The sequence below is a fragment of the Elaeis guineensis genome, chromosome 10 (genome assembly GCF_000442705.2).
Source record: "Elaeis guineensis isolate ETL-2024a chromosome 10, EG11, whole genome shotgun sequence".
NCBI lineage: Eukaryota > Viridiplantae > Streptophyta > Magnoliopsida > Arecales > Arecaceae > Elaeis > Elaeis guineensis.
Window position 1 is genome coordinate 33,197,450 of NC_026002.2, and position 23,306 is coordinate 33,220,755.

At 34.5% G+C, this 23,306-nt stretch overlaps 1 protein-coding gene across 3 annotated transcripts; it reads left to right on the plus strand.

Moving 5' to 3' along the window:
• The first annotated feature begins 635 nt into the window (after positions 1–635).
• LOC105052743 (villin-2) lies at positions 636–22,347 on the plus strand. Of its 3 annotated transcripts, XM_019853150.3 has the most exons (25): positions 636–798; positions 4,020–4,082; positions 4,184–4,221; positions 4,292–4,447; positions 4,601–4,700; positions 6,240–6,308; positions 6,395–6,631; positions 6,713–6,890; positions 6,988–7,120; positions 8,144–8,303; positions 8,374–8,524; positions 8,619–8,719; positions 8,833–8,991; positions 9,723–9,791; positions 9,875–9,943; positions 10,875–11,012; positions 12,670–12,798; positions 13,310–13,457; positions 13,602–13,612; positions 13,697–13,837; positions 13,913–14,038; positions 16,758–16,823; positions 19,635–19,896; positions 21,651–21,874; positions 22,013–22,347. In XM_019853150.3, the coding sequence occupies exons 4-25, from the start codon at positions 4,389–4,391 to the stop codon at positions 22,124–22,126; spliced, it is 2,844 nt and encodes a 947-aa protein (XP_019708709.1). In that variant the 5' UTR covers positions 636–798; positions 4,020–4,082; positions 4,184–4,221; positions 4,292–4,388; the 3' UTR covers positions 22,127–22,347. The 3 variants fall into 3 exon arrangements, with proteins under 3 accessions (XP_019708709.1, XP_029122673.1, XP_010931980.2); XM_029266840.2 differs by lacking the exon at positions 4,184–4,221; XM_010933678.4 differs by lacking the exons at positions 4,020–4,082; positions 4,184–4,221.
• Positions 22,348–23,306: the final 959 nt, after the last annotated feature.

The following is a 23,306-nucleotide window of genomic DNA, read 5'->3' on the forward strand; positions in this document are numbered from 1 at the left end:
TGAAACATCATATTTATTAGTACGCATTGCTTGGCCAGATAATATATAGCTTATCGATTTTGTAAAATATACTATAAATTTTTTTGATACATATCCAATAATAATTCAATACATATTTGCAGATGATCTGATACATAACTTTTAGAATATAATTTTTATTTGAAGATGTATATTAGATTGTTACTAGATGTATATATCTAAGAAACTTACAATATCCTTCGAAAAGTTGATGAATGTGTACTTTTTACCCATGTAATATGTATCAGTGAATATGATTTTTTTAAAATTATATATTAATTTATTTAAAAATATGTATTGGATTGCTAGATCATCAATTTGATAATTATATATTATTTAATTATATTAATTAATTTCATATATTCTGAAATTATATATTAATTTATTTTTTGATATATATTAATTTATTTAGTGATTAATTTATTTGATCTATATTATTTATATAATATATATCGATATATAATATATATCTATAAAATATATATTTTAAAAATATAAATTATAAATTATTATTATTATTATTTTGGATCAGTGGACTAATAATTGCGTTTGCGCGAGAAATTCTTCAATTTTTGCGCTTCGCATGACAGGGAATGCGGTAAAATAGGAAGCCCGCATGCGATTTTTGTGCCAAACAAAGAGAGAGAAAGCAATCGTCATTTAAGTATCGCCCCTTTCGTCACCTATCGAGGCCTCGTTGCCTCTATTCCTTTGTTCCCATTTTCCACCACCTTTTCTCCCCCATCCTTCTCCGACGTCGTCCTCGGATCTTCTTCTGAGGTACCGATCCTCTCTGATGAATGCTCCATGGATTCCATTGCCTTTTCCTTTTTCGATTCTCATGGATCGATTCTCGTGCCCCCCGATATTGGATCAGATTCTGCTCTCTCACTCACTCACTCTGTCTCGGATGCCAGATGTTGTTGCATGTGTTTATTCTGATCTGGGCGTTAAATTCCTCGATTTGGCTTTCGTTTCATGGAATTGTTTGTTTGATTTAATTTTATGGGGATCAGGTGTAGAATTGAATGTTTTATTATTAGTTTTTTCTTTTTGAACCATCTTTGCTGTTTCGATCTGCTGTGGGATTCTGGAGTTTTGTGTAGATTTTTGGTTTTGTGATATGATCCTGACTGAATTATGCTGCATAGCATGCAAGTTATTGGTGGAAATTTGATTTGGTTTTGGCAAAAGGTGACACTTTACATACGTGATTCTTTTATCTGATTCTTTAAGGGCGTGGAGAATGGGTATATGCGATTAAGTTCGCTTCTCGATGGCTTTTGAAACGAACTTCCATGCTTTATCTTTGATACATGCAAGAAGATGGTCGAGATATGAATTTCTGATACGTTGAGGATTAGAAAATTTAAGGAGCGATCCTCAGAGAGAATTAACTTGCATTTCGTTGTTATGTTTTCCTACAACTTTTGAAGATAACGTAGAAGAATTGTATTATGAAAATCTTAAATGCTATCTATAGATTATATAGACATAAGAGGATGCTATGCTTTCCCATTCTCTCCAGTACTTTCACTTTTCAAGTCAGATTTTGACATCAATGCATATACTTCGTGTTGAAGATATTATTCACTCTGTGTGGTAGCTTGCTACTTGTGAGCCTCAAGAAGTTGCAAAAATATCATCATGGCATTAAATTATGTCCATCATTCTTTTATCATGGGTGGTATGCGAGAACCCCCAGTTTTAGAAGGCCCCATCTTTGGGATCGTGTTTAACATGACCAGTTCCATTAGGTTGAGAGTATTTGATATGCATATTTCAATTTTTTTGAAACTGTAAATTGTTCAGGATCCCTATCTAGGTAGTTGAGACTTGTGCAACAGTTACCGTGAAAGCCTGGTGCACAATGTTTCTGTTAATTTCCTGTATAATCTTTAGGGCAGTCTGGTAAGCTATTTCTGGCATTCTACATATGTATTGACCATGTCATCTTGTATTGCATGCCAAATTCTGGACAATTCCTTGCTCCTGTTACATCATTTAATTCATGAAGTTGCATCCTTTTAACTAGTTTAAAGAACTCCTTTTACATTAGAATATGTTATCCTTTTCCTTGCAGCTGATTAAGTTATAGATGAAAATGCAGTGTGTTAAGGTCTGTGATTCTAACTCATTTCGAAGACTAATACAATAAACCTGAGCTACAACATCAGATCAATGACATCGTTGTTGTTCAATTTTGGGATAATGGAAGAACAGCAACTTGCTATTTAGAAATTCAGGGTAACTCCTGGTCTAGATTGCATCATAAACTGAGTAGCCTGCAAGATTACTAAAGTATAGGTGGTATAATGTGAGCTAGATTTGGCTACACTTGAGTAGATCTCCACTCAGACCAGTCAGATCTATATTGGATAATAGGGTTCCCACATTGATGTCTCGAGCCATTGGATGTGATCTACTGTCTCTAGATTATTTACATACCAAAAACCATGTGATTTGGAGACTTCCATCATATGCATCAAGTGGTCAGAATATTGGATAACCTAAACAAAATTAACTTAGATGTGTTTTTGAATTGATCATTCAATGTATAGGCTAGGGGTCTGCAAATCACATGATTTTTCCTGTATAAGCAGTTTAGATATAGAGTTTCACATTCAACAGCACGTATCATTGATGCGGGACTCCCTTTGTCTAATGTAGATCTGGCCAGATTTGAGTGGAGATCCACTCGAATGTAGCCAAATCTCTCTCTCTCTCTATATATATATATATATGTGTGTGTGTGTGTACACACATATGTATACATAGATATATATACATATTTATACACACATACATACATACATATATATACACACATATGTACACACACACGCATGTGCACACACATATATATATGTATGGATATCTGTATCTATATATATATTCCATTACTCGTATAACATATCCAAGATTTATGTAACTGTGTTAACATATCCTATTATTTTAATTGTTCAGAATATGTGACTCCTTGTGCCAATATCTAGCTAGTATCATTTATCACTCCATGCACATGCTGCAATATTTTGGAAAATTTCATTTTTGTTAGTAGTTTTGTCTTTCTTCTATGTGGAACCTGTTCTTTTAAAGGAGTCATTTGGACCAGAACTGTTTGTGAGTGTCCTTTTCATCCATCATTACCCCTTAAACAGGCATTCAGATTGAGTGCTGCCCAAATTTATATTCCACCATGAGTTCATATGTTGTATAACATTGACCAATTTAATGTAATTTCTCTTTAGTACTCATTAGCTGAAGAACAAAGAATTATGCCTAGCTGGTCAGAGCCTGGTGTGTTATTGAAATTACAGCTTAACTTGCACAATCTTTTCAGTAGATACATAATTAGAATGAAAATTATGAGCTACAGAAAACATTTCCCCCTTTTTATGTAGTCTGTTTTCATTGCTTTTAGTAGTGGTGTGCACATTTTCAACACTTAGAGATGAAAGTTAACCCATCCAAGCAAACTTAGAAGCATAAACAATACCATAATATGAGGATCATCAACCATGCTAAAATTTCATGCAGATCATGGATACAGTAGTTTCTGAATATGTGCACTAACCAATGAAAAAGGTCAAGACACAACCTAATATAGCATGACCAGACATTTTTTCTTGAGAAAAGAAAATCTTAGAAATTGTTTAAGTCTTGAAGGATTTGAAGTGGGGAAAAACTACTAGTACTGGACCGGCTTGAGTTGTATGTAATCTAAGAAGGTTTGACTCTCATGTTCCCCACCCATATCAGCCTGCATTATAGTGTATCTTTGCATCATATACGTTCATATGGAAGATCTGAATCAGTGCTTAACCATACTTATATGATGTAGTATCTTCATTTGGCAACATGCAATATGGATTGACACTGTTACATCTATATTAGTTTTAGTTTAGCTTATTTTAATAAGTTTCAATCTCTCAGAAATAATATGGCTGCTAAGTAGTAATTTTGATTTTGGTCATTTTGCATATATGGTATTATTTTAGGTGTCCTTGCTCGGTGACGCTTACATCTTTCACCTTCTCTCTCTCTCTCTCTCTCGTGAAAGCGTAAGATTTACTAACATCTGCTAATTTGTTTACTTTTCGCTATCATCTTTTTATCTTTTGAGCTAAAACCATGCATGATTCTGGACCATTTTTTATTGAAGGATTACAAGCTCTGCCAGATATAGAATGCTTCAGGCTGGTAATCCCAGAATATAGTGTACTAGGCTACATGCTTCAATTTTATATTATTAATGTCTCGTTGCTGGCAGTGACAGGTAGTTTAGTAAATTATTGATGCTATTAGCATAGCTTATTGAGTCTGTGAAGACAGCTGGTTTTCTGAGAAGGGTTAGTGAAAGTTACTGCATGATGGCTAGCTCTACAAAAAATCTTGATCCAGCATTTCAGGGAGTTGGCCAAAAAGTGTATCCTCATACTAAATTCTATTCGATGCCTTTACCTTTCTTTCCTCTAGTTGCTAATTTTTTTCTATGAAAAGATTCTGGCTACTGTTCTAATGGTAGCATTTAAAGTGGCATGCTGTTGAACATCCTATACCATTTCTTAACATGACATAGGGGGACAGAGATCTGGCGGATTGAGAACTTTCAGCCAGTTCCTTTGTCGAAAGCTGATTATGGAAAATTCTATTCGGGAGACTCTTATATTGTTTTACAGGTAATCAAAATATCGACATTTCTTGCCTCTTAGATTTTCCACCCACCAGGGGACTCTTACATTGTTTTGGATAAAGGAATTCTAGTCCCAATATCTTTAGGGAAAAATAAATTTTTCGTCCTAACCTGGAATTATTACATTTGCAGATTGGTTTATATGTGAAATTTAAAGTACATTCAGTGATTTTTTGTGAGTGTCTATTCTGGATTTTAGTTGTTATAACTTTTTATCATCTTATGCATTTAACTGGATTTCCTTAAACTTGAGATTAGCATTTGATTCCCTGTTTTCAGTATATATATATATTTTTAATGGATGAATAGGAGTTAATTTATCTTTTCCAGGGTCTTATATTTTATAATGCAGTGGTTTGTCATGCATGTTTTATTAAGATCCACTTAACTAGTAGATCTCTAAGTAGGATTCTTGACTTGAATGAATTTGTAATCCTACTGTTGGAATATGAAAAAAAAAAAATTATGAAAGGAAGTTAATCACTCGTTGTGACTACTAGAGGTCCTAATATCTTTGAAAGGCCTTATATATATATATATATATATATATATATATATATATATATATATATATTAACTTTCTTTCCCCCACTTTTGTTTGTTTTCTTATAATTTGAGCCGTGCGTAATCCTTTGGTTTTATTAGTCAATTTTTTTAGCCAAACTGGCTGTTATGGTCAAGGTCTTGCATGATCTGGATATCTTAGAATATGGCCCTTGAACAGTTCATGCTCCATAAATTGTGTTTTGTGTATACTTGAATTTCTTCATTAAATTGTTGAATGCATGGCGGTATGCCGAAAGATGTAATTATTTGAAAGAGCAGGGGATTAGTGGAATTTTGAAATTGAAATGCATGGAGAAAAGGTTGGATGTATATGTATTTGTTTAAATTTTTTATAGTGCAGATATAACCATCTCTGTTCTTGTTCTGTATGTATTCATCATTATTTCTATTAAAAGAAGTGCAAATATTAGTGGGGGAGAATCATATGGAGTCCCTTGAAGCTCTGTTTGGCTTCCACGAAGAAAAGAAAAAAGCACAGAAAATTCAATGGAAGAAAAAAGAGAAGATGAAAAATGAAATTTTGGATTTTCGCTTGTTCACTTTGAACCAAGATCATGGAGAAAATAATCAGAGTATTTGTGTGTTTTCCTGTTGAAACTTCCTTTTGTCAATTTCTCTTTCACCACATAGAATGGAGTAAAATTTAGGCTTTTAGAAAAAAGCATAAAATGATGCAGTTTCTTTTTGTCAATTACTTTTCTGTTAATACAACAAACAAGCATGCAATCAAAGTGCAACAGAAAGGAGCATTGTTTTCAAGTGGAAAAAAAAAATCTTCTTTTTGTTCCATTGTGCTTTGTTTGGATTCTTGATTTTTGTATTACCAGAACATAAATTTGTTTCTGATCTCTTATGCCATCTCTTAATATGTTCATGTGCTACTTTTGATGCCTTCAGAGAAATAAAAGATGATTTCTATGTCTTTTTTGCACTTAACTAGAAGCATTACTTGCTGCAGACAACTGCTGGAAAGGGAGGTGCCTATCTATATGACATTCACTTTTGGCTTGGAAAAGACACCAGCCAAGTATGCTTCATTAAACTTGTTGATATCAGGTGCAGAAACTTGTTGCACTATAATTTCTAACTGATTTATCTTATGAATCATTTTAGGATGAAGCTGGAACTGCTGCAATCAAGACTGTTGAACTTGATGCAGTCCTTGGAAGCCGTGCAGTTCAGCATAGGGAACTCCAGGGTCATGAATCCGACAAGTTTTTGTCATACTTCAAACCATGTATTATTCCACTAGAGGGAGGTGTTGCTTCTGGATTCAAAAAGCCTGAGGAGGAAAAGTTTGAAACACGTCTCTATACTTGCAGAGGAAAACGGGTTGGTAGATTAAAGCAGGTAGGGGCTGTGTACTTTTATGACTTTTAATATTGAAGCTGGTGTTGTCGAAAGAAATAGTAATTCATGAATTTTGTGTAGGTTCCATTTGCTCGCTCTGCACTAAACCATGATGATGTGTTTATCTTGGACACTGAAAACAAAATATATCAATTCAATGGTGCTAATTCTAATATTCAAGAAAGAGCCAAAGCTTTAGAAGTAACACAATATTTGAAGGATAAATACCACGAGGGAAAGTGTGATGTTGCAATTATTGGTGAGAGTACTCATCCTTTAGAAACCTATGGTTTGCATGTGTGCCTATGTCTTTAAGCCCTTTTTATCCATCCAAAAATTGACTCTGATGATGTCAGATGATGGAAAGCTCCAGGCAGAGTCCGATTCTGGGGAATTTTGGGTCCTATTTGGTGGCTTTGCACCAATTGGCAAGAAAACTGTTTCTGAAGATGACCATACTCTGGAATCCACTCCTGGCAAGCTTTATAGGTATCTATTTATATCTCTGGTAATGCATGTAAAAGGAAACTCTTATATCAAGAACATGGTATTCTGTTCGCTGTAGCCTGATTATGCATGCAGTTATTTGAGTTAAATGTCATAGTTGTAAAAACTAAACTGCTTAGACTGCCCCTTGATCTATTTTAATATGATTTAACTAATTGCATGACTTAATTCCCAGCAGAGGTCTGCACATTCTTTTCTTGCATTTTTGTGGAAGCAAATAAATACTTGGTTCTTGTAGATGGAATGGTTGGTCTATGAATGTAAAATGGATGTTGTTAATGGTCTGTCTTTGTTTCAAAAGGAACTATGGTGGATGTTGTGCATGTTACATATGGACTGTATTTTAAAGCTCATATACATATCTTCAGTGCAGTATTTTGGATTAAGGCTGCAGATTGCTTATTGAATGTTGCCACATTTCATGCCCTCCACTTCATACTAATAGCTGTAGGCTGGGGCTAGAAGAATGAACATTCACTTGTTTTTAACTTGCAAAATGATAGAGAGAAGCTGCTTCCCTAGACAATTCAGCTGTCTAAATCCTTTTGTCAGCATTCCAGCTTGAAATATGTATGCAGTTTCAGCTTTAAAGCAAAATGTGGTTTCAGCTTTAAAGCAAACTTCTAGGATTTGCTGCTACTTTTGTGTTGACCCTTTCAATGAAAAATTGAAAATATTGGACAATGCTTCAATATGGTTTGGAATGTGAACTTTATTTCATGTGCATTCACACAGATCATAAATTTTCAAAAATAAATATAGTAATTCCAGTCTTTGCTTGAGACCAGTCAGCTGAACGGCAGAAAGGAAAACAGCTATTTTGTTTGGAGCCACAAAATCTTCAAATGCATGTGAATGCATTATTTTGCAGAGATTTTTGTTTATAAGTATCCATTTGTGTTACTTCTCAATTCTTAAATATAAATATTACTCCTAACTTTATTATGAAAAGATAAAATTAGTTTCATGTATCATGATGCCATGCCAATTTTTTTTTGTCTGCAGTATTGATGATGGCCAGTTGAAGCTAGAAGAAAGTGCACTATCCAAAGCCATGCTAGAAAATAACAAATGCTATTTACTGGATTGTGGGGCTGAGGTATTTGTATGGGTTGGTCGGGTAACAAAAGTGGAGGATAGAAAAGCTGCTAGCAAAGCTGCTGAGGTAGGGACCTGACATCATTATCTTCTGGGTGACCATTCTAGTTAGTGTATTTACTGGCCCAACTCTTCAGGAATTTATCATTAATCAAAATAGGCCAAAGGCGACACGCATAACTCAAGTTATTCAAGGTTTTGAGACCCATTCATTTAAGTCCTACTTTGAATCTTGGCCAGCTGGTATTGCAACATCTGGTGGTGAGGATGGAAGAGGAAAGGTAGCAGGTAATTGTTGATTCTTCACATGTAAGATAAATCAGAAAACGAGTTACTGAAGTATCCTTGTTGACTTAAGAAAATCTCTCTGGTGTTTTGGTAGCTTTGCTAAAGCAACAGGGTGTTAATGTAAAGGGCATGACAAAAGGGGGTCCAGTTAACGAGGAAGTCTCACCTTTGCTTGAAGGGGCTGGAAAAATTGAGGTTTGTTTAACAGTTTTTATTGTATGTGATGATCTTAATTTGAGGATATATAATATGTACAGGCTAATTTATTAATAGTATCATATCAGAAAGCATAATTATAATTCTCTCAGGTGTGGCAAATCAATGGAAATGCCAACACCCCAGTTCCTAAGGAAGAGATCGGTAAATTCTACAGTGGAGATTGTTATATTGTTCTTTATACATATCATTCAAGCGAGAAGAAAGAAGAATACTTTTTAGCTTGTTGGCTGGGAAAGGACAGCATTCAGGTAGGTGATTCCGTATGTAATTTAGTTGCTTAAAATGAGATTTTATGTTAATGACTGATATATTATTACTACTCAATTTGTAGGATATGCAAAATATGATAAGTAATGGTGTTGCAGAGTTGTGATATGTTGACGACATTCAGATTATTTGCAATAGATAATGTTGAGATTGTTGCTTGTGAAGTCATCAGCAATTTCAAGAATGATGGTGCTATGAAATATTTGGATAATGATCATTCAGCAAAAATGGTCAAAAAACTTTTTTGTTTTATTAAAATACAATGGAGGAAGAATATACAAGTATGGCTAGTCAAGGATTTATCAAGCAAACCCAGATAACTGGATAAGACTTGTTGGTTCTTGTTGTGGCTATTTTGTCTTTTTGTATTCATACTAGTCTTCCTTTTGTACATCTATGCAGGTTGCAATGTATCCATATTTTCACAAGTATACTGTTTGTCTTAGTTTTAGTGCAGCATATGCTTTTGAGTCTCTAATTCTTTAGTCAATCTAGAATCTTCTAGTTATAGTTAAATGTTTCATCGCTTTCATAATTATAGAAAACATCTGTAGACTTATTTAAACAAACATTTTTCATGCCATACTCTTCATCTTTCTGTTCATTTGTTGATCCTTATTTTGTGCTATGCAACTTGCATTTAAGATCGTGAGAAATTTGAAACCAATAACTCATCTTCCATTCTTCAGTCATTGAATATTATTTATGTCAGGATGATCGGATGATGGTGAATCAATTAGCTAACACGATGTGCAACTCCTTGAAAGGGCGACCTGTTCAGGTATGAAATTCTCTGATCATTCTAAGCAAGGCAATGTTGCATTAGTAGGATAGAGCTTCTACTTATGCTAGAAGATTTTGCAGGGTCGCATTGTTCAAGGGAAAGAACCGCCCCAATTTATTGCACTTTTTCAACCTATGGTTATCTTGAAGGTACTATTTACCACATGACAATCATAAGATTAATAAACCAAACTCAAAATGCATGCTTGTGATAATAACCTTGCTAAGACTAGGGAAACTTTTAATTAAACATCTGTCTCAAGGATCTAACTATCTACATGTACTAGTCTTTACTAGTTGTATCAGTTCATATTTGTAAGTTACCGGTACCTAATATAGTGGTGTACTGGTAATGTACCGACATATGGTGTTTCATCTCCATTATTTTGCCCTGGCACAAGGACACATGCTATGCCTCAGTATCATACCATACAGAACTGGTCCATACCATTCTAGTAAGGTATCAATCAAGGTTTTATGTTCTAGTGGGATGGGGGGCATTCTGTCCATCCCATCCTGTTCCTATGAGAAAATGGGATTAGGATGGGGTCAGGACTCTAAAAACCATCCATGCAGGGAAAGAAGAAGAAAGAGAAAAGAAAGAAAGATAAAAACGAGGACCAAATGAAAGAAAAGAAGAAGAAGAAAAACGAAAGAATGAAATGAAGGGGGAAGAAAAAGAAAGGAAGGAAAGAAGGAAGAAAGAAAAGAGAAAGAAGAGAAAAAAGACAAAAAGAAAGGAAAAGATAAGAAAAAGAAAGAAAAAAAGAAAGAAAGGAAGGTAGAAGAAAGAGAAGAAAAGAAGGAAGGAAAAAGAAAAAAGAAAGGAAAGAAGAAAGGGAGAGAGATGGAGGATATCTACCGGGATGTATGATCAAGATGACTATCAAGACAGAATAGGACAACGAGGCATCTCATTCCACGAAGATACTAGAACACCTCTGTCCCACCATCTATCCCATTCTATGAAGATACTGGAGCACCTCCATCCCACGAGATTTAAAACCTTAGTATCAATACCTATATTGATCATTTAAACCTTAATCTTTCCTAACATTGATTTTTTTTTTTTTTGATGTAGGGGGGAATCAGTTCTGGGTACAAAAAGTTAATTGCTGACAAGAATGTTAATGATGATACGTACACTTCTGATGGTATTGCACTTATTCGAGTATCTAGTACATCAGTTCACAATAATAAAGCAGTACAAGTTGATGCGGTATGTAAATTTTCTATTATATTTTTGTTTACCTTGTTCATTGATGCATTCCCCACAATCCTTCCATGCTTATTAGAAAGAGAACAATTTAGAGACCGTAAGCTGAAAAATATTGTCAGCAGCTGTTGATGCATGTTTTCCTAGGAAAGAAGTATGTACCTCTGTGGACATGATCTTAGTTGCGGGAAACTTCTACCTTGGTTGCTCAATCCACTTTGGAAAGCTGATTCTGCACCCAGTCTGGGACATTTTGAACCTAGTACCTGTACCTAGAAATTGCTAGCATTAAAACATAAATTCAATTTTCACATAAATTCTAGGTCTCCAAAGGATTGCCAAGTAGTTTATTTTTCATGGTTCTTGTGAACTTATGGTTCGTCTTACTATCATCATTGCTTCCCTTCTTTGTCCTTGCCCTGGTCAGGAAGATGATTATGCAAAAAAGAAATGAAGAATTCATATTCTCCTTTTAGTTAATACTTAAACATTGATACAGTATAGGTGCATACATTAATGAGTATTGCTTTACATAGCTTCTTTTCTATTGTTGTTGTTGTTGTTGTTGCCGAATGTCTTTTTTGCAGTAGGTTGTACCTTATTCCTGAAGAGGAAAGCAGATCCTATAATCCGTGTTAGTTTTTTTTTGCAGGGCTATTCTGCAAATAGTTAGGTATCAACACCCTCCCACCAAAAAAAAAAAAAATCACTTTAAAAGAGATGCAAGGAAACATATAGAATGCCATGAATCAATAATTTGTTTGTAGTTTCATATTCTGTGTCTTTACTGAAGGAAAATAGATGCTTACATGTTGTGGGCATGTTTCTGATTGTGCATCCATATAGAAGATTTTCTTGCAGTTCCTTGTCTATATACTTCACTATTATTGCATTTGGCATCACTTTCATTTTTCCTATTTCTACGAGTAGAAAACAATTTTTTTCTACTTTAGTTTTAAATTCTCAAAAAACAAGAACATGTTTGATGTAGTCAACATGAGCATGTTTGTCATCACATCTAAGTCCGACATCGGCTGAACTAACTCAACCTTTGGACCTTACCAAACAGCAAGCTCCCCTGAGAAAATCCTTATACAGTTAGGGCAACTCTCAACAAGGGTACCATGAATAAGCACTCAACTCATAGCATTGTACAAGAGAATTAAATCATAATGCTTCCAAGGCAATTAGCTAAACCCATCAACTTTAAATAGTGCCATTTGAAACAAGAAATACAACCACTAAGTAAGTTATCACATACCCGTAAACACAAATTCTGGTAGACCATTATTACTAAGATTCCTATACTATTAAACCAAATAGGCATGCTTACTGATCCAAATTTTTAGGGACAATGTAAAGATGTAGCAATGACTCACAACCAATGGGCCAAACCCAAACTATTAGGTAGTGGCTGGTCTCAAATTGAGCCTAATTCAAACTGTCAACCAAGCCCAAAATAATTAATTTTTACTTTTTTTATTAAACAAATGCCTGGGGTATTACATGTCATGTTGTAGCATCAAGATATATCAGTTTACTGATTTGCTCAAATAAAGTTGCCATTTTATTCTTGCTTTTATGTTGTAGCCAAGGATCTTACTATTGTATTTTTTGAAGTGGATGTCAACATCAATGCCATTTAATATCTATGGTTCAGGTAGCAACATCTCTTAGCTCCACTGACTGTTTCTTGTTGCAATCTGGAAATTCTGTTTTCATTTGGCATGGGAGTTCTAGTACCTTTGAGCAGCAGCAGTGCGCTGCAAAAGTTGCAGAATTTTTAAAGGTATGATCTGGAATTTCTTTCTATTATCATGTATTTTCTCTTCTCAATCCACCAAATGTAAAATCTATGTTCAAAATTATGTTTATAATGTTTATGGAGTGGAGAAAGTTTTAGAGGATTGTTCTAATATTTAACAGAGGGATATAAATATCTATATTAATTTATAAAGATTTAAAATAGAGCCTTATGTTGCTGTATCATAATTGTTTTAGAATACATATCAATGAAGAATGGAAACATAATAAGCATTTAGATCTTATATATAATATATTGCAACATCAAGAAGAAGATTCTATTCTCATAATGACTTTATTTGCAAAAGATTGTGTACATTGAGAAATTTAATTTCTATATAATCTGCAAAGAAAAATGAGCTGTTTTATAAATTTACCTGATAAGGAGTGTTGCTATGTAGTTTTCTGGGATGCATTTCACATTCTGAAACATCAAATTTGCTTGCATTTTATGGGAAACAATTCCCTAAATAATTGTGGAGTTATTAATGCTACAGCCTGGTGCTATGCTGAAACATGCCAAGGAGGGTACAGAGAGCTCTGCATTTTGGTTTGCACTTGGTGGAAAGCAAAGTTATACTAGTAGAAAGGTCACACAGGATACTGTTAGAGATCCTCACTTGTACACCTTTTCCTTTAGCAAAGGTTAGCTTTCATCCAAAACTAGCTACCTAATTTATGATGATCTCACTTTCATTCATATTCTATCTTGTCCTACTTTATCTGAATGAAATGATACCTGAATCTGATTCTGTCTTTTTTGCTTGTGCATGCATAACAATTTCTCAGGAAAATTAGAGGTTAGATTACTTGCCTTACCTCTGGTTTTTGATCTGTAAAGTCATAATGTTTCTATTGAGTCCCCCTCTCAATGATTGTTGCAGGTTACTGAAGTATACAACTTCTCGCAAGATGATCTGTTGACTGAGGACATATTGATACTTGACACTCATGCAGAGGTCTTCATTTGGGTTGGTCAGTCTGTGGATCCTAAGGAAAAGCAGAAGGCCTTCGAAATTGGTCAGGTAGGAAACTTTATTTTTTTTTTGTTCTGCTAGTGTTTTGTTCTTTTGCTTAACTTCATTGAAGGGACTTTCCAGAAATACATGGAGCTTGCAGCAGCCTTGGAAGGGTTATCTCCAGATGTACCACTCTACAAAGTTACAGAAGGCAACGAGCCATGTTTCTTCACTACATATTTCTCCTGGGATGGAACAAATGCGGTTGTATGTTCTGTACCCTAAGCCATTATTTTTGGTTCTTGGCTCGGTGTTTATTTGTGTGTAAATTCATTGTTGAGATAGTGAACTTTATTAGGTTTTTGGTAACTTGACAAAATACTAAAGAGTTGCTATGACTAAGATCTCTCTTGAGTTTTGCTGCACAATGCTTGTTAAGTGGAATAACTATAACCCAACAAAATGCTTGCGCTTAGTTCTAGGAAAGCAAAGAAAAACACTTTACCGAGCAATAGGGCAATATTAAGGTAGAGTTAATTGGTAGCTTTGAGTCAGATGCAAGGTTTAAAGTTTTGATTCTACTACCTGGTTCTGTAGTTTAAACTTTAAAGTGTGGTACCATAATGACGCAGCACACTTGTTGGTGCTGGCATGGGAAACATGAGATGTAGTACCATGTGTCAGTAATGTAAATGTAAGGTATCATGGGGCATACAAATATAGTATTGTATGATCAGTATGATATATTGATATGGGTTTAGAATAGGTTTAACATTTAACTTTAATTTCCTCACATTCAGATTTAATTGCAGCCATAGATTTCAGGGGTGTAATTTTAGATTGAAGCCTCCATGTTAGCTAAACTGTGTATGCCTTAAGGGTGTTTTGGTTAGACTTTGTATTAGATGCTACAAACAGTTTAGCTTCAACCAAGCTATTGTGCCCTGAAGGGACTAAAACAGGATGTGGAAAACCAATTTCTTTCTTTTTTTTTTTTAATTTTAAGAAAGAAAAAAATTTTAGTCTTGAGCAGCGTTTTTAGAACCGCCCCGAACCGAGCCGAACCGGCTCCTAACTGGGCCGGTTCAGCTGTGGTTTTTGGCATCGAGAACAAAAAAAAAAAAAATTTGGGAACTATCCGATTCAGCCTTGAGTCTGGCGGTATATGGCCTGAACCGGTCAGTTCAGACTTATTTTGAACCGAACCGCCCAATTCGGTGGTTCAAAAAGAAAGAAAGAGGTAGAGAGGAAGCCGAAAGACTTCCTCTCTATTTCTTTCATTTCTCTTATACTTTTTCTCACTTCCTAACACTGAGAATACCAAGAAATCATTGGAACAGCATGGCTTAGAGGTATGTTCTCCTTCTTAGCTTCCTTTCTTCTCTTCCCCTCTTCTTTTTTTTTAAAAAAAAATCATGAAAAATAAAAAAAGAAGGGGAAACTATGTCAAAATTTTATTTTTTTGTATGATTTTAATATATGTTGTAGATTTATAGATGATCTACACAATAACACTAAAATTATTAATTTTCGTTAAGTATATAATTTTTATAATTAAAAATATATTTTTGAAAAAAAAATTATTTAAAAAAATTAAATTTTAAAAAATAACTGTAAAATTATATTATTAATGAGCAAGTTACAAGCTACTTTCAACATAAATTTGGTGTCCTTTTATCAAAGTTTTGATGCATCTTGCGCATAGTAGTTTAGGCCTAAATTTTGAGAAAAAGTAGCATTTTATGCATGTTCACAGACTAAGAAATTTATATGTAACATCAATGGTAGGATTCTATATGGATCTAAGATCAAATTAATTTTTCATAATTTTTTAATTTTTTAATATATCTTTTTAAAAAAATAATAAAAATAATTAAATAATTTAAAAAAAAGGTAAATGAAATCTATCACTCTTAAATTCATATCACATGCGATTAATGCTATATCAGAATGATATGAATATTAATTAATATCATTAAATAACAATTTGAACTTCAAAATATTCAATAATCTCTAAAAATTTCATTGAATACACCTTTCTAAAAAAAAAATCCCAAAAAAAATTGGCGTGCTGATTTGGCTAGCACACTTGGCCATACCACGTATCGGTATGGTATGGTACCGGTACTGTACCGTATCGGCCGGCGACTAGCACGGCCATCGGTACCGGTACCAAAAACCTTGGTCTTGAGTTTGCTTTATGATTGAGAACTGATTGTTTTTAAATCAATGATTTGTGTTAAGTCTAGGTCAATGCTATTTTGGAAAAAGCAGCACAAGGCAGTGTAATCTGTTTTGCAAATTATTATGTTCCTGTTTTTCTTCTTCTTTATCATCTTTTCCCTTTTCCTTTACTCAACTAGGGAATCTTTTACTGAATGAATACCCAAAACAAGATATTCACTTTTCATGTCTGTGTTGGCTGATGCAATCCGAAGGCAGCCATTTTAGGCAATAGAACAGATCATACATGTAATTTTTTGGATGAGGATCTCATATATTTAATAATATTGTTATTGTTTAAGAACTCCTCCAGCTGTCCTTGGTAAATTTAAAAATTATAAAACCCTCAATCTTTTTCCTATGAGGCAGCACACAGTCATGGTCAAAGCTGCATATGCATATCTTTGAATTATTGAGGTGTTAGTGTGTTACAACTGTTAGTCAAAATTCACTCCATGAAGATCTTATCAGGAAGAGTCCAATGGGAAGTTGAAGCTTTTCCAGTATATTTATATGGAAGTATGTTTTTAAGGTTTAGCAACTGATCCATGCATGTAGTTAGTTTTATGTCATCATATACCTATGTACCTATGGACCTCTATCAATTGGATATATAATGCATGATGAAGCCATACATTAATCACAGTCATCTCAAAGCATTTTTGTATTAATTCTGTGCATATGATATAGTCATCTTTTTCCTTCTCTGGGATATGCATGGTTCCTATGATTCTTATGTGGATTACTGTAAAATGAATAACAGGTTCAAGGAAATTCTTTTCAGAAGAAACTCTCCCTGCTATTTGGCACTGCCTTCCAAGCTTCTGAGGTAAACATTTGTCTTGACAGTCACTATTATTCAAGTAGAGACATAAAGTTTTGCAACTTTTTGTCATTCAGCTAGAGTTTAGTAAGAGACATGTATTAGTTGGAGATTTCATCATTGTTATGAAGCATTAAAATTGTTATTATATATTCTTGAATCTTGGCAATGTGAACTTTATTCCACTTAAACAAAAGTCTTATATCTCCAATTCTTTCTTCAGATGCAAAGAGCAGGCTGTCGGTTATGCAGCTTGATTAATATTGGCCACATGCTTTTCACAGTATCATATAGTCTTCTTGATACCCACAATTTGTGGAAGCAGATGCTGTGCTTTTTATGAAATTGAGATATCTGAATTCAGGACATTTAGTTTAGTAAGCATGATTTAGATTAGAACAATTTAACCAAACACCGATATGAAGGGAGTAAGGGACCAACTAGAAAGAACAAACATTTCTTTTACCAGAAAACATTATGTGTCCATGTGGCAATGGTTGATACTGGCCCAAAGTGATCCTGAATTCTAAGTACAAAAAACTTTGTATGCTTAAAAGTAAGCATGAAGCTGACCTGAGCCTGGCCGAAAACTGCAGTCCCTTATTCAAAACCCTCTAATAAATGGTGCGACCCATGGATCATATGTCTTGCACATATTTAAATTATAAAAAATAATAAAAAACAGAACATGTAGAATTAGTATATGTAGAGAAATTCTCTGCCTTCTATTCATTGCAATTCCATCCTCTGCTATAGATTAGAAGTGAGGAGGCTACCAACTGCTAGCTGCCATCTACCATTGCCCTGAATAGGGGGACCTCTGTAGAAGGCAGAGGTTAGGTAGTTTATCACTTGATAGTGGCGGAGGAAGAAAACTAGGGCTTGTTGGCACCTACAAATAAGAACTTATGGTGTCTTTATCTATGCGGTTATAAATGTCAAACACATATTGATGTACTATATAGGACATACCAGTTTTTTAGCTCATGTTCGTGGTATAAAACACCCATACCTTAAGTAGTGATTCATGTTATTAACCAGTAATTGCTACCACGACATTTATTTTGCTTAATTGTGGAACATACTTATATTGCCTGTGACAGTTGGTACTTGGTAGGAGCCCAAGTTAATTATGAATCAACACAAACAAAAAATAAAAAGTTCAAATTTATTCCAAGGGGCCCCTATGACATATCATGAATAGGTTTTTATTTTTATTTTTTTAAAGGTGAAGCTTATGCATTTTGTAGGAAGTTATCTTTTCTCCTTCTGAAAAATTGAATCTACCAAACAATCTTCTAACTGCATGTTGCCTGGTATATCCATGGGTGCATGATAGGTACATAGAAAAGAATTTTTTCAGTACTATTTGTAAAGAAAAAGATAAGGATTTATATGTTTGAAAAAAAATTAATACAATAAGAATTTTCCAATCTACTTGAGGTTGGCTTTCTGGACCCATTTTGTTGTTCTGACCCAAGCACACTCATGATGGAAGCACACTTATGACGGAAGATGACTTCAAATCCCCTTCTCAAAGCTTGTTTTAAAAGCTTAATTATCTGTTTATTATTAACTTCCCTAAGTCTAGTTAGTTGAGTGTTATGAGTGCAGGTGTAGGGAAATGTATCACTCAATATAAGGTTTCAGGAACTGTTTTTGAGTTTCAGAATTCAGTGTTGCACCTTAAATAGAAGTTTCTTGCTATTGATGTCCAAATCATTATGCAGTTCATTTTCCCTACCATACATGTATCTCAAACAATTTTGTTTAATTTTCCTCCATGCTAGCCACTAGAGTCATCTCTAGCCTGAACTGGACATGATAATCATTTCAAAAAAAAAAAATTTTTTTTCTGTCACTTTGTCCTTATGTTGATGCATAAGCTTCGTACAGTATAGTTAACTTTATCCTCTTTGGTTTGACCATGGATCAGCTAAATGTCCTCGTGTTTACTATAGTTAACTTATGCTTGCATATGCATTCCTTAACATATTTATTCATTCAATAATCCGATAATTAGCTCATAAAAGCTTTGCTTTGCTTTAACTACGCTTGACATATACATATGCTAAACAAACATGTCCATTTCATCTTCATTGTTCTGGACCTAGTGAAGACAACATAAATGTTCTTTTTATTCTTCTGTGATTGATCAAAGGTAAAAGAATGATATTTTTGGAGAATCTTTGGATCATAATTTAACAACGTGCTTCAACTCCACATATGCTTTTGCTGAAGCTGCAGTTTGTATACCTTTTCTCTTGCTTTTAAGCTTCTGTTATCTAGCATTCTCCTTCAAAGTTTGAACTAGGACCATGCTTTTCCAAGTCATGTTAAGGGCATGTCTGCATGTACTACAAAAATCATGTCATTTCATGATTTTATATGTTTTTCAACATATCCTGTCATGATCATTTTATACTGGGCATTTGGTGGCAATTGAATTTCAGAAACATCTAAAAAAAGCTCCACTTTCAAAATGCTGAAATTCTCAAATTTAGGTAAAGGATAACATCAAAAAAGGAAAAACCTCAAGATGCAGCCTAACTGACAACAATTTGCCACTAAAATGTTTGGAGGGAACTGCATAACATGATATAGTGCATTCATAACAAAGTGAGAAATGGTAAGATTTTGTAGTTGACTATTAGATAAGCCCATTTTGATTGATAATTTGATTATTTCCATGTCTAGTGGATGCAGTTATCATTGAAAATATATGCCAATGCATATGTTAATGTGTATTGAGACCTAGTAAGTAGATGCTACTACGTTTTATAAATATCATAATTTACCGTTTATTATATCCTGCAGTCCAGTGCCAGATCTAGTAGTCCAAATCATGGTGGACCTACACAAAGGGCATCTGCATTGGCTGCCTTATCTTCTGCATTCAATCCTTCTATGCCCAAAGCTGCAGCTCCAAAGCCATCTCGTTCAAGCCAGGGATCACAGAGAGCAGCTGCAGTTGCCGCACTATCAACTGTTCTAACTGCCGAACAGCAGGCAGCACAATCTGAAGGCATCGCTAATCGATTCAGGAGCAGAAGCCCCTCCCCAGAACCACCAGTTGCTGGTAGGCTTATTATTATTATTATTATTTTTGTTGGCTATAACTTGAAGTGATGCTTTTTGAGTCAGTAAAACAAGTTGACATATGTAATTGCTTTTCTTCAAGATGAAGGGATGTTTGGATGCCCAATGATGATATCCATGGGAGATGCACTTGGGATGATATGTTAGAGTGTGAAATTGTTATGTTGAATTTTAGATCTACAAATATTATCGAATGATGCAATCCATGGTTCGCCATACCAGTGGTTTGTACCACCTGACATGGAGTGTACCATACTATACCAGTATCATAATGGTACTCCATACCGCTCCATACTGACACTACCGTAGCATACCATACCGCATACCAACACTATAGTAGGATTTTACTGGTATAGGGTCCGATACTGAGATGCTAAACCTTGATGCAATCTATTTAAAAGATGACTTTCATGTCCTAAAAATCTTGGGTTGCTTTGATGCAACTTTTTTGATCCCTCCTTTACCTGCTCACCCAGTTTAATCAAAGGATCTGGTTATGTTTCATAAACATCCTAGAAAATTATTTGGAACAAAGTTTTGTTTACAATCATAGCGACTGCCCTGCTTTTTTCATAGTCTAAAATACCTTTAGAACAATGAAAGACCAACATTTGCTAAATTGTTTATTTACATAATGCATACCCCAAAACTGTGGGATCCTTGTGTGAATGATGAATAGTTCGGTCTTTGTCTTTGTCTGTCATAGCATAGACCAGACCTAATTGTCCTTTGTTCTGAGGTCTGGATCCTACAAGTTGGGCTAGGTTTAATTTTAGACTTATTCAATATTTTAAGGTTAGGTGCAGTTGAGGTGGACTCATGACATAATTAGGTCTGAATTTCAGGGTCTATATCTTAAGTTTGTAAACCAGGTAAAACTGGTTATGGAGCAAGGAAAATAATCTTTTTGAAGCTCAAGGATGTGTAAATGCTCAACATTATCAGTATAAACAGTATCAGGTGTTAGTAGATAAAAAGAATTAGCTCTTTTTCCTTCCATTTCTGGATATATCAATTCTAAGTATAATTGAGATTGGGTTCTTATTAGTATTAACAATTATAGTAATGGTAAAAGATGCTTAAACTGATGAGGGGGTGGAACCTATTAGGAAGTGAGCATGCAAAGTAATATTCTAGAGTGGATGTGACTCTTGGTGGAATGTCTGATGATAAAGGCCTCCTTTCGCTGTGTTGGCTTGGGGTGTGTTTGATTGCTTTTCAATTTAATCAGACCTAGAGCTGTCCAAGGAATCTAAATTTGAGATTCAATACTGACCCATGGTTTTAGATATTTGACTGGGTAGTCTATTTTTGATAGGTCCAGGACAGACCTTAATCTACATTCACTTCTGTTGGTATGTTTTGGTTTGGAGATAAGATATTATTTCATGTATGATAAGCTGGTTGGTGAAACTAGAGTTGTAGAGTTTTTTCAAAAAAAAAAATACTTATTTTAGATACTGCATTATTATCATCACATTCTACTTTTTTTTCAAGGAATGAATGCTCCTATTGCATTAATATCACATGAACCTCTATGAGAATTTAGATGGAGTGTTTGCAGGTATTGATGATGTCAGTTAAATCCTGTGAGGCTGTGAGAGTATAGCAGACATGTCTCATTTTTCAGCTGATGATATCTCTACTTCTAGATGAGACTTCGAAATGGATCTCATCTTTACTATATTTAAATTATTGTGCTGATAATCAAATTTTACTTTTAATTGCTTACAGATAGTGTTAAGACTGATGATACAAGCACTGAGATGGGGGATCCAGTAGAAATTTCAGCAGGAGAAAGCTTGGAGGAAAGAAGATCAGAGGATAATGGAGCCGATTCTGAGGTGAAAGATGATTCACCTGTAGATGAGGATGGAAGTGAACGTATATTCAGTTATGAACAGCTAAAATCCAAGTCCACCAACCCTGTTAGAGGAATCGATTACAAACGAAGAGAGGTTCATGCTTAAACATTTCTCTTTTTGTTTAGAAGCTTGTTATCCTAGATTTTGCTGACAGTTTCTAAAACAATGTACTTCATTTAGGTTCATCTGTTGGTCCCCTCAATTTTTCCTCTCTTTTTTTTTTTTTTGTAGTTTTATCTGTCTGATGATGAGTTCCAGACTATCTTTGAGATGACAAAAGAGGCATTCTACCAGCAGCCCAAGTGGAAGCAAGACATGCAGAAAAAGAAGGTGGATCTTTTTTGAGCATGTGTATGGATATACTGGTCTTTCCAGCTCTCAAGTTCGTATTCTGTCATGCTGCTATGTTTGGGTTGAGATGTGGTTGACATACAACTGTTTCCTGCTCTCAAGTTCTTATGTTATCATGCTGCTGTGTTTGGGTTGAGATGTGGCCGGTATGCTCGGTTAAAGTGGCTTGCTGTATGCTGGCAACTATAGCTTATTACGTGGGTTGATTTTGCAGAGTTGTAGGCAATTCTTTCATTTGTACCAGCGTCTCTTTGGTCACTTACCATCTCTTGGTTTTGCTTAATTTGTTAAGATTTTAGATGCGTATGTAGGTATTCTCATCTGATGCATATGGCATTTTTCCACTTTTCAAAAGTGATATTGAATGTAACGCATTCAAATTAACAACAGACTTCTGGTTGAATTCTATTAGTGTCTACTTGTGATAAATTCATGCATCATGTCCTGACTGGTATGCAGTTAGATACTTAGATCCATGGGACAGATATTTCATTAACAGTATCTCTAGTCTCAGCAAGGCTGTTATCACAAGCATGCATTTTAGAAGTAGTGATTTATTAATCCTGTGATTGTTGTGACAACAAATAATACCTTCAAGATAACCATAGGTTGAAAAATGCGACCCTGCAGGAAAATTTCAGCATAAGTAGAAGCTGTCCTAATAAAGCAACATTGCTGTGCTTTGATAAGAGAATGTGGTACCTGAACAGGTCACCTTTTCAAGGAGTTGTACATCATGTTAGCTAATTGGTTGGCCATCATCCGATCATCCTGACATAAGCAAACGATGAATGGAACACTTTTGAAGTACTTGAAAATGAGTTATCGGTTTCAAGTTTCTCATGATTTAAATGCAAGTTACATAGCAAGATAAGGATCAACAAATGAGCAGAAAGATGAAGAGTATTACATGAAAAACTGTTTGTTTAAAATAAGTCCATAGATGTTTTCTGTAAACATGAAACATTTAATCGTAACAAGAAGATGATTTAGAAACCAAGCCCACTTGTAACTTTTTTACATGCTGTGGGTCATATCTTGCACTAACTGAATATGGTCGCTGACTATAATTGCTACCAGCCTTTTTCTGTCTCCTCTGTAGCAGATATTTTACTTTTTTTTTTTTTTTTAATTTCTTAACTTTCTTCTATACCTCTAGCTACTATTTGACAAT

Bases quoted from the DNA above. Each gene is read 5' to 3' on its own strand.
- LOC105052743 (XM_019853150.3), top strand. From the start codon at position 4,389: ATGATGGCTAGCTCTACAAAAAATCTTGATCCAGCATTTCAGGGAGTT. The intron at 8,720-8,832 runs GTTTGTTTAACA...TAATTCTCTCAG, and splicing joins AAGGGGCTGGAAAAATTGAG to GTGTGGCAAATCAATGGAAA. The intron at 9,944-10,874 runs GTACTATTTACC...TTTTTGATGTAG, and splicing joins AACCTATGGTTATCTTGAAG to GGGGGAATCAGTTCTGGGTA.